Raw genomic sequence first — 12,065 nt, forward strand, 5'->3', positions numbered from 1 at the left:
GCTGAATGGCCTACTCCTGCTCCTATTTCTTATGATCTTTCCCTGGTCACAGGGGGGAGACAGTGCTGAGATAAAATGGGACGGGGTGAATTTGCTCTAGCATGGTAACGGTGATTAAATAAATAAAGAAAGAAAGAAAGACTTGCATTTCTGTAGTGCCTTTCACAACCAGCAGACATTGAAGTACTTTTGGAGTGTAGTCACTGTTGTAATGTGGGAACCGGGGCAGCCAATTTGCGCAAAAGCAAGCTCCCACAAACAGCAATGTGATAATGACCGGATAGTCTGTTTTGTTATGTTGATTGAGGGATAAATATTGGCCCCAGGACACCGGGGTTAACTCCCCTGCTCTTCTTTGAAATAGTGCCGTGGGATCTTTTTTGTGCACCTCAGAGAGCAGACGGGGCCTCGGTTTAACGTCTCAGCCAAAAGACGGCCCCTCCGACAGTGCGGCGCTCCCTCAGCACTGCACTGGGAGTGTCGGCCCGGATTTTTGTGCTCAAATCCCTGGAGTGGGACTTGAACCCACAACCTTCTGACTCAGAGGCGAGGGTGCTGACACTGTTTTTAGTATATATAAAAAAAAATTAAATGAGGAGCACAAAGAGTTCCCTTGATGGTTTAGCTGATGATGGGAAGGTGTAAGTGACCCGCTGACCGGGAAGATCTCGGAATCTGTGCTGATTGGCTAATTGAAGGAGATTGAAGACTTCAGCATGACTTATTAAAACAAATCCAGTATTAGGGGGGGGGGGTGCGGGGGAGATGATTTTTTATGTTGACAGTTGTTGTGACGTGGAATGCAATGCCTGCAAGGGTGGTGGAAACAGATTTAGAACATAATAAATAGGAGGTAGGCCATTCGGCCCCTCGAATCTGCCGTTCAATGAGATCATGGCTGATCTTCGACCTCAACTCCACTTTCCTGCCCGATTCCCATATCTCTTGAATCCCTTAATATCCAAAAATCTATTGTCTTAAATATAAAGACTGAGTCTCCACAGCCCTCTGGGGCAGAGAATTCCAAAGATTCACCACCCTCTGAGTGAAAAAGTTTCTCCTCATCTCAGTCCTAAATGGCCGACCCCTTATCCTGAGACTGTGGCCCCTGGTTCTAGACTCTCCAGCCCGGGGGGAAACATCCTCCCTGCATCTACCCTGTCAAGCCCAGTAAGAATGTTGTATGCTTCAGTCGTAAATTTCAAAAGGGAATTGGATATATACTTGAGGCCGGTTTGTTGGATATATTCAAATGTGAGTTAGATGTGGCCCTTACGGCTAAAGGGATTAAGGGGTATGGAGAGAAAGCAGGAATGGGGTACTGAAGTTGCATGATCAGCCATGATCATATTGAATGGTGGTGCAGGCTCGAAGGGCCGAATGGCCTACTCCTGCACCTATTTTCTATGTTTCTATGAGAAGTTAAAAAAAATCAGCTGCCTTGCTCCCAAGCTCACGAATTCCTCCCTAAACCTCTCCACCTCTCTTTCCTCTTTTTTTTTAAGGTGCTCCTTAAAACCTACCTCCTATCTGACTATCTCCTTGTGTGGCTCAGTGTCAGATTTTGTTGGATAACGCTCCTGTGAAACGCCTTGGGGATGTTTTACTACGTTAAAGGCGCTATATAAATGCAAGTCCTGGACAGAGTAGATGAGGAGAAACTGTTCCCGTTGGCGAAAGGTCGAGATCCAGAGGACGCAGATTTAAGGCGATGGGCAGAAGAACCAAAGGCGACATGAGGGGAAACTTTTTTCACGCAGCGAGTGGTTAGGATCTGGACCTGAGAGGCAGACTCAATCATGGCTTTTAAAAGGGAGTTGGATAAGTACCTGAAGGATAAACATGTGCAGGGTTAGTGGGAAAGGGCGGGGGGGAGTAGGACTGGCTGAGGTGCTCTTGCAGAGAGCCGGCACGGGCTCGACGGGCCGAATGGCCTCCTCCTGTGCTGTAACCGTTCTGTGATTTGTGCTAAAATTAATCGGAGTAAATTTTAAAAGCATAAGAAATGAGTGCAGGCTATTACAGTTTTAACTCGAGGCAGCTTCACGGTGTTGTGTCTTATCTTTGGCAGGTAAAGCAGCTGGCCTTTGTGTAATACGTCACCTTGGTTATTTATAAGGCATATAATCGGTTGACTTTGAAGTGCACTTTGTTTGTTGTATGCAGCGCTGTGATTGGTCGGTGGTTGCTGCCTAGATTCCCGACAACAAACTGAACAGGTGGTGTGAATTGCATTCCCAAATATTAAAAGGATTGTGTGAACAAGGGCTTTTGGATTTCAGCACAATGTACCTGTCCATTATCTCAATGGAGACTGAACCTTGAGGTACTCGTCGTGTGTTCAGAGCACAGGTAATTTTATGCTGCCCGAGTTGTGAATTCTCCTGTGCTTTCAAACAATGGACTAGTGGCCTGGGAAGGTTGGCCCCTTTTCTTGCATCACTCGAATGCTGTAACGATGAACTCACTTTCTTTCCTTCCACAGGTAGCCTTTCTATCCAGCGGCTGCATCTCCTCATCCAGCGGGATTTGGAGAGTGGTGGGGTTTGCAAACGACATCTTTGGTAGGAAGGAAATATGCACAGGTCACGGTTCGAAATCGAAAACAAGGAGTTAGACTTCGAGTTTGAGATCGTCAACGTGCAGTTTAATGAGCTGGGGCGCTATGCCTTGAGACTGACGGTGGAAAACCCCCTTCTGGAAGGGTCGGGGGCTGGTGTGCGGCTGTGGGTGAACAATGGCGACGTACTGTGCTCAAACACGGGAACGACTGATATCGTCACCCAGGCCAACATCAACGACATCTGCTCCGTCCACAAGAAGAAATTTATTTTCCGGCTTCCTAAAGGTAAAATTCATTTCACAACAGGAAGTGCTCTGGAAGATGTACATTCAACAGGAAAGTAAATTAAGTCACAGCAAGTGCAGATATTGAGTGTTGAAGTGGAATTATTATTTTTGTCTTTGCTGTGGGCCCGATTCTCACATGCTACAACAATAGTACCTTTAGCGTAGTGTCGGCTTTGGCTCAGTGAGCAGCACTCTCGCCTCTGAGTCAGGAGGTTGTGGGTTCAAGTCCCACTCCAGGGACTTGAGCACAAAAATCTAGGCTGACACTCCCAGTGCAGTGCTGAGGGAGCGCAGCACTGTCGGAGGGGCCATCTTTCAGATGAGATGTTAAATTGAGGGCTCCGTCTGCCCTCTCAGGTGGATGTAAAAAAATCCCATGGCACTATTTCGAAGAAGAGCAGAGCAGGGGAGTTATCCCTCAATTAACATCACAAAAAACAGATTATCTGGTCATTATCACATTGCTGTTTGTGGGAGCTTGCTGTGCACAAGTTGGCTGCTGTATTTCTGACGTTACAACAATGACTACACACCAAAAGTACTTAATTGGCTGTAAAGCGCTTTGAGACGTCCGGTGGGCATCAAAGGTGCTATATAAATGCAAGTCTTTATTTCTTTCTTTAGTAAAATGTCCCCAAGGCACTTCACAGGAGCGTCCTGAAACAAAATTTGACACCGAGCCACATGAGATATTAGGGACAGGTGACTAAAAGCTAGGTCAAAGAGGTAGTGTTTAAGGAGGAGAGAGAGAAGCGGAGAGGTTTAGAGAGAGAATTCCAGAGCTTGGGGCATCGGCAGCTGAAGGTACGGCCCTATCTCTGTAATCTCCTCCAGCCCTACAACCCGCCGAGATCTCTGCGTTCCTCCAATTCTCGCCTCTTACGCACCCTGATTTTAATCGCTCCACCATTGGTGGCCGTGCCTTCGGCTACCCAGGCCCTAGGCTCTAGAATTCCCTCCCTAAACCTCCACCTCTGTCTCCTTTTTTAAGGTGCTTATTAAAACCCACCTTGAGACCTCTGCTCCATTTTAATTCCCGTTCTTTCCAGGAGAAGTATTTAACAGGCAGCCAACCTGATATCGCACATTTTACAGTGTTGGCCACAGTCACAATTACCCATAGTGTTCAGTCACTGGACAGTGTGCTTCTATACTGACCGTATTGGCTTCTGCATTGAGCAAGATGTTAGAGCACAATTATCTCCATTTGTTTCTCCCTCTGTGGCTCAGTGGGTAGCACTCTCGCCTCTGGGTCAGAAGGTTGTGGGTTCAAGTCCCACTCCAGGGATTTTACACACACACAGAAACAGGCCATTCGGCCCAACTAGTCCGTGCCGGTGTTAATGTTCCACACGAGCCACACCCCTCTTCATCTCACCCCACCAACATATCCCTCTCTTCCTTTCTCCCTCGTGTGTTTCCTACATTACAACAGTGACTCCTTCCCCCTCCCCTTTCTGTCTCTCTCTTCCTTTTCTTTCTTCCTTCCTCTTAAATGCATCGATACTATTCGCCTCAACCACTCCCTGTGGCAGCGAGTTCCACATTCTTCAGCACTCTCTGGGTAAAATAAATTTCCGCTGAATTCCTTGCTGGATTAATGAACCATTTGCTGGTACCACAAACATGATAGCCTTTCCAAAAATGGCTAGACCAGGGACACAGGAATTCCCCGCAGTCACTGGAACATAGGAACGGGAATGGACCATGTGGCCAATTCAGTCTGTTGTGCTGCTTGCTCAGCTGAAGCCCCTCTTCAACTATTTGATCCCAATTCACTGCCTTTTCCTTTTAGTGAGTAGGTTCCCCATTTGGTCTCTGATTATTTAACTGGCTGTCATCTGGCCACACAGGCAGGTATCAAAACTACCATCGCATCATTAGAAGATAAATGGGTGGTCTCCTCTCTCTAGCCAGTATTTATGCCTCAACCATCACCATCACCAGGTCATTCATCTCGTGTTTGTTTGTTGGTCAAACTGGCAGCCATGGTTACTGACCTGACCAAGGTAACTCACTGGAGGTGATGCACTTTGGGACTCCCTCAGGATGAGAGAATCTCGGCTGACACTCCCACTGCAGTGCTGAGGGAGTGCCGCACTGTCGGAGGTGCCGTCTTTCGGATGAGACGTTAAACGGAGGACCCGCCTGCTCTCATGGCTGGGCGTACAAGATCCCACAGCACTATTTCTCCCTGGTGTCCTGGCCAATATTTAACCCTTAACCAACACCACTTTTATTTAAAAAAAAAACCCCAGACTATCTAGTTTATTTATTTAATTCCTCTTTGTGGGAGCATGCTGTGCGCAAATTGGCTGCCATGCTTCCCCAACAGCGACTACGCTCCAAAAAGTGCTTCATTGGCTGTGTTGTGTATGCAATAAAGGTTTAAACTGAGTACTGTTTAACTAAACAAGGTACGACCTTGCCTGTGCTTTATTTAGTCCCAAAGTGACTCACACTCAAAATGGCTGGCCTTTTATACCAGAGCAACACCATGTGCGTGGTGCTTGGTGGCCTCCAACAATGACGTCATCTGGTGGCTACAACCAGCAAGTACATTCATGACAGGCTGTAAGGAGCTTTGAGACAACTGGAGGTCGTGAAAGGCGTTATATAAATGTAAGTCTCTCTTTTTAAAAAATTTTTTTACAGGTTACTGTCAAAATGATAAAAACCACGATGTGCGGTTGCGTATCGAAGCCTTTCGAGTCACCGGCTCATCGCTGACGAGCGGGAAGAAGGCAGGGGAGGCGTTCTTTGCTATTTATCCGCGCACAAACGCACCGAGAATCAATGTTTTCGCCAAGGATAACGAGGACTTCTACAGCTACAGCAACATCATGGTTCTGCTGAGGGCACAGGACGACACGCTCTCGATGCATTGTGGGAGGATGGCTTACGGCGTGTCCTTCCACGAGGTGCGGCCCCCGAAGGACGTGCCACGCCGTGACTCTCCACCGCTGGCGAGCAAGGACCGCGGTGGCTCTCCTCTCATCGCCCCAAGCTCACCGCCGCTGCTTCCAGCGCCAACGTTGGAAAGGCCTCCACCTTCTGCAGCGTTACCACAGCGACGGAGTCCTACTCCAGCTTCGCATTCACCCACCCCTCAGGTAAGGGCTGAGTGTACTGACTGCACTTTTATTCAAGTCCGACTCCAGAGGCTCGAGCACAAAATTCTAGGCTGACACTCCCAGTGGAGTGCTGCACTGTCGGAGGTGCCTTCTTTCGGATGAGACGTTAAACCGAGGCCGTGTCTGCCCTCTCGGGTGGACATGAAAGATCCCATGACAACATAATAACCAGATCATCTGTTTTTATTTTCACGTTGTAGTTTGTGGGAGCTTGCTGTGCGCAAATTGGCTGCCATAAGAACATAAGAAATAGGAGCAGGAATCAGCCATTTGGCCCCTCGAGCCTGCTCCGCCATTTAATAAGATCATGGCTGATCTGATCATGGACTCGGCTCCACTTCCCCGCCCGCTCCCCATAACCCTTCACTCCCTTATCGCTCAAAAATCTGTCTCCGCCGTAAATATATTCAATGACTTCGCCTCCACAGCTCTCTGGGGCAGAGAATTCCACAGATTCATGACCCTCTGAGAGAAGAAATTCCTCCTCATCTCAGTTTTAAATGGCCGGCCCCTTATTCTGAGGCTATGCCCCCGAGTTCTAGTTTCCCCTGTGAGGCGTTAAACCCGAGGCCCCATCTGCTTTCTCAGGTGGATGTAAAAGATCCCACAACACTATTTTGAAGAAGAGCAGGGGATTTCTCTTTTTTTTTAAGCAATGGATTTTTTATTAGATTGATGTGCGAGGAATCCCCGATGGTGAAGGGTTGTGGATTCTCGAAGTGCTGCAATAAAACGGTATCAGTATATCAGAGCAGGGGTAGGCTGTTCAACCCCTTGAGCCTGTTCCACCATTCTATGCAGTGGATGCATTGGTGATCATGTTCCAACATTCCATTGACTCTGGATCAGTTCCTATGGATTGGAGGGCAGCTAATGTAACCCCACTGTTTAAAAAAGGAGGGAGAGATAAAACGGGGAATTATAGTTAGCCTGACATCAGTAGTGGGGAAAATGTTGGAATCCATTATTAAAGATAAAATAGCAGCGCATTTGGAAAGCAGTGACAGGATCGGTCCAAGTCAGCATGGATTTATGAGAGGGAAATCATGCTTGACAAATCTTCTGGAATATTTTGAGGATGTAACTAGTAGAGTGGACAAGGGAGAACCAGTGGATGTGGTGTATTTGGATTTTCAAAAAGCTTTTGACAAAGTCCCACACAAGAGATTAGTGTGCAAAATTAAAGCACATGGTATTGGGGGTAATGTATTGACGTGGATAGAAAACTGGTTGGCAGACAGGAAGCAGAGAGTCGGAATAAACGGGTCCTTTTCAGAATGGCAGGCAGTGACCAGTGGGGTGCCGCAGGATTCAGTGCTGGGACCTCAGCTATTTACAATATACATCAATGATTTAGACGAAGGAATTGAATGTAATATCTCCAAGTTTGCAGATGACACTAAACTGGGTGGCGGTGTGAGCTGTGAGGAGGATGCTAAGAGGTTGCAGGGTGACTTGGACAGGTTAGGTGAGTGGGCAAATGCATGGCAGGTGCAGTATAATGTAGATAAATGTGAGTTTATCCACTTTGGTGGCAAAAACAGGAAGACAGAATATTATCTGAATGGCGGCAGATTAGGAAAAGGGGAGGTGCAATGAGACTTGGGTGTCGTGGTACATCAGTCATTGAAAGTTGGCATGCAGGTACAGCAGGCGGTGAAGAAGGCAAATGGCATGTTGGCCTTCATAGCTAGAGGATTTGAGTATAGGAGCAGGGAGATCTTACTGCAGTTGTACAGGGCCTTGGTGAGGCCACATCTAGAATATTGTGTTCAGTTTTGGTTTCCTAATCTGAGGAAAGCCATTCTTGCTATTGAGGGAGCTCAGCGAAGGTTCACCAGACTGATTCCCGGGATGGCAGGACTGACATATGAGGAGAGACTGGATCAACTGGGCTTGTATCCACTGGAGTTTAGAAGAATGAGAGGGGATCTCATAGAAACATATTAAATTCTGACGGGATTGGACAGGTTAGATGCAGGAAGAATGTTCCCGTTGCTGGGGAGTTCCAGAACCAGGGGTCACAGTCTAAGGATAAGGAGCAAGCCATTTAGGACCGAGATGAGGAGAAACTTCTTCACTCAGAGTGGTTAACCTGTGGAATTCTCTACTGCAGAAAGTTGTTGAGGCTAGTTCGTTAGATATATTCAAAAGGGAGTTAGATGTGGCCCTCACGGCCAAAGGGATCCAGGGGTATGGAGAGAAAGCAGGAAAGGGGTACTGAGGGAATGATCAGCCATGATCTTATTGAATGGCGGTGCAGGCTCGAGGGGCCGAATGGCCTGCTCCTGCATCTAATTTCTGTGTTTCTGTGCAGAAACTTGAGCAGAAAAATCTAGGCTGACACTCCCAGTACAGTGCTGAGGGAGCGTCGCACTGTCGGAGGTGGCGTCTTTTGGATGAGACGTTAAACCTGGGCCCCATCTGCTCTCTCAGGTGGGCGTAAAAGATCCCATGGCACTATTGAGCACGGGAGTTATCCCCGGTGTCCTGGGCCAATATTTATCTCTCCATCAATGTCACTAAAAAAAAAACACATTATCTGGTCATTATCACATTGCTGTTTGTGGGAACTTGCTGTGCGCAAATTGGCTGTTGTGTTACCCAACATTACAACAGTGACTACACTTCAAAAAGCACTTCATTGGCTGTAAAGTGCTTTGAGACATCTGGTGGTCGTGAAAGACGCTATATAAATGCAAGTCTGTCTTTTTTATTTTTCAATGAGATCGTGGCTGATCTGTATCTTGGCTCCGTCTACCCGCCTTGGTTCCGCAATCCTTGCCTAACAAAAATCTATCAATCTCCGTTTTTTGACATTTTCGATTGACCCCCCCCCCCCCCGCCCCCAGTCTCAACCGTCTTTTTGGGGGTGGGGTGAGGGGGTGAGGGGGGGAGGGGGAAAGAGTTTGAGTTTCAGTGAAGTGAGAGTGACTGTCTGATTGTTGTAAAAAGCCAATGTCCTTTTTTTGGAAGGTGCCATCAATATTGAGAAGAAACCATCTATACGCAAATCTGCTGCGTTTACTTGGTCTGGCCTACATGTGACTCCAGTTCCTCACCCAATGTGGTTGACTCTTAATTGCATTCTGAAGCCACTCCGTCACATTAAGCCTCTACCAGCAGGTCGCGAATTAAAATCCATCTGTCATTTCCATCCTGTGATATTATTGGTCACCTGAGCCTTGCGCCTCTTACATAGAAACATAGAAACATAGAAAATAGGTGCAGGAGTAGGCCATTCGGCCCTTCTAGCCTGCATCGCCATTCAATGAGTTCATGGCTGAACATTCAACTTCAGTACCCCATTCCTGCTTTCTCGCCATACCCCTTGATCCCCCTAGTAGTAAGGACTACATCCAACTCCTTTTTGAATATATTTAGTGAATTGGCCTCAACAACTTTCTGTGGTAGAGAATTCCACAGGTTCACCACTCTCTGGGTGAAGAAGTTCCTCCGCATCTCGGTCCTAAATGGCTTACCCCTTATCCTTAGACTGTGACCTCTGGTTCTGGACTTCCCCAACATTGGGAACATTCTTCCTGCATCTAACCTGTCTAACCCCGTCAGAATTTTAAATGTTTCTATGAGGTCCCCTCTCATTCTTCTGAACTCCAGTGAATACAAGCCCAGTTGATCCAGTCTTTCTTGATAGGTCAGTCCCGCCATCCTGGGAATCAGTCTGGTGAACCTTCGCTGCACTCCCTCAATAGCAAGAATGTCCTTCCTCAGGTTAGGAGACCAAAACTGTACACAATACTCCAGGTGTGGCCTCACCAATGCCCTGTACAACTGTAGCAACACCTCCCTGCCCCTATACTCAAATCCCCTTGCTATGAAGGCCAACATGCCATTTGCTTTCTTAACCGCCTGCTGCACCTGCATGTGTATTGTTAGGCACTATCTTACGCCCCATGTGTAATATCAATAAATAGCAGCAGAGTGCTGAACACTAAGGAAAGAAAGTGTATGGAGTCATCCTCTTTGGGGTGGTGGGCAGTTACAGGGTTTCCTTGGCCTGGTTAGAAGTTGGGAAAACTCCCAAACAACTTGTAAGTGAAGTACTTTTCTGAAGATATTCTGCAGTAGAGCCATTTGAGAAGAACCCGTAATGCATTAGCTTTCAGAACAGCTCCCATGATCTGATGAAGGGCAGCCTTTGAGACACTGTCTGTTACTCTTTCCCTCCCCCCCCCCAACAGATTGGCGAGTAGTTTTGAGATGAGAAAGTTGCCGGTTGAAATGTATGCCCCGAGGTTTGTAGAGCTGTTGCCGAGGGGGTCGTCCAGCCCGACTGCCTGCCTCTCTTCCGCGGTTACATCCGAGCCAGGGTGTCCCTGGAGATGGAGCACGCGGTGTCCACCGGTACGCTCACGGCCTTCTGCGAGAGGTGGGCACCGGAGGGACTGTAGTGCACCATCACCCCCGGCAACCAAATGTTAATTTGACCATTTATTGTTTTAAAAAGTTTTATTAATTTTTCGGTTTTAGTGCCCCTTTAGTAAGGGGGCCCTTGATTTAAAGTTTCTACAAAAATAGTTGTGGAGCTGTTGATACCCAGTGTGAGGGTGCGGAGGGGAGCGGGCAGGTCGGAGGGCCTCCTCGTAGGACTTGCTCCTGGGCATAGCAAAGGTGGCCATTAACCAGTCCAGGCAGCGGGCGGTCAAGGGGGTCGTTCAGTCTGGCTGTCCGTCTCTCTTCCGCGGTTATGTTTGCGCCCAGGTGTCCCTGGAGATGGAGCACGCGGTGTCCACCGGTACGCTCGCGGCCTTCCGCGAGAGGTGGGCACCGGAGGGACTGGAGTGCGTCATCACCCCTGGCAACCAAATTCTAATTTGATCTAAGTTTCCGTGAAAGTTTTATTTGGAAATTTTTGGGCTTGAGTGCCCTTGCCAAAAGGGGGCACTTGATATAAAGTTTTACTTAAAATAGTTGTAGAGCTGTTGAGTTGGGAGTGGCTTAGCCAGTCACGTGATGTTCAAGACTCAATAAAACCCTGGCCAGTTGGGTTCGGGGGATCCACGATGAGGCAGGTGTTTTTGAGCCTGGTGGATGACCTGGTAATGTGTAGTGTGATAAACCTTTTGCTAATGAACTCACTAGTTCTTAATAGCAATGTGTTGCTATGAATTCTTAAGCAAAGAACCCATGAAGCAAATACATTACATGGGTGTTTTCTGAATATTGATGGTGTCTTCTCAATATTGATGGTGTTCTATATTATGGACCTTGGTGCTCCACCTATAATTCTCAATATTTAAAGAAGTATTGTGGCATTGGGCAAGGGTATTCCATAGATTGAATCTCAGTAAAGGTTGTAGGCCACTCAGCCAGTTATCATCAATCGGGCTTCCTGGTCTTTGGCCTACTATGTATACTTGCTGCTGGCCACTTCTTCCACAGGCTTTTCAAGGCTTTATTTTCACCCCTCTAGCCTCGACTGCAGAATGAACCCTCGGAAGGAACCAATCCCGAACCTTCGCCAGAGCCTCCGGAAGGAAGTCTGCCTCCGAGTCCGGTGCAGGGCCGGCCCTTCCATCAGCGAAAGCCAAGCACCTCCAGCTTCCGTCTGTCATTGCCTGAGCACACGCCTGTGCGGACCCCTGAAGCCCTTCCTCACGTACGTGTAAGTACAATCACAGAACGTTTACAGCACGGGAGGAGGCCATTCGGCCCGTCGAGCCCGTGCCGGCTCTCTGCAAGATACACCTCAGCCAGGCCCACTCCCCCTGCCCTTTCCCCGTAGCCCTGCAAAATGTTTTCCTTCAGGTACTTATCCAACTCCCTTTTGAAAGCCACGATTGAGTCTGCCTCCACCACCCTCTCAGGCAGTGCATTATGGTTTGGAGAACAACAACATATTGTATTTATATAGCGCCTTTAATGTAGTGAAACGTCCCAGGGTGTTTCACAGGAGCATTATGAGATAAAAAAATTTGACACCGAGCCGTAGAAGTAGAAATAAGCGCAGGTGACAAAAAGATGGTAGGTTTTAAGGAATGTCTTGAAGCAGGAAAGAGAGGTTTAGAGAGGGAGTTCCAGAGCTTGGGGCCCAGGCAACAGAAGGCACGGCCACCGATG

General features: G+C 47.8%; 1 protein-coding gene across 1 annotated transcript in view; it reads left to right on the top strand.

The window, feature by feature from the left end:
- Positions 1-2,577: 2,577 nt before the first annotated feature.
- ccdc33 (coiled-coil domain containing 33) overlaps positions 2,578-12,065 on the top strand; it is a 282,778-nt gene continuing 273,290 nt past the window's right edge. Inside the window, exons 1-3 of the mRNA XM_070863959.1 lie at positions 2,578-2,848; positions 5,506-5,963; positions 11,419-11,610. Coding sequence (XP_070720060.1) covers positions 2,578-2,848; positions 5,506-5,963; positions 11,419-11,610 — 921 coding nt within the window. The remainder of the gene's footprint in view (positions 2,849-5,505; positions 5,964-11,418; positions 11,611-12,065) is intronic.

Source organism: Pristiophorus japonicus, chromosome 21 (genome assembly GCF_044704955.1).
Source record: "Pristiophorus japonicus isolate sPriJap1 chromosome 21, sPriJap1.hap1, whole genome shotgun sequence".
NCBI classification, from domain to species: domain Eukaryota; kingdom Metazoa; phylum Chordata; class Chondrichthyes; family Pristiophoridae; genus Pristiophorus; species Pristiophorus japonicus.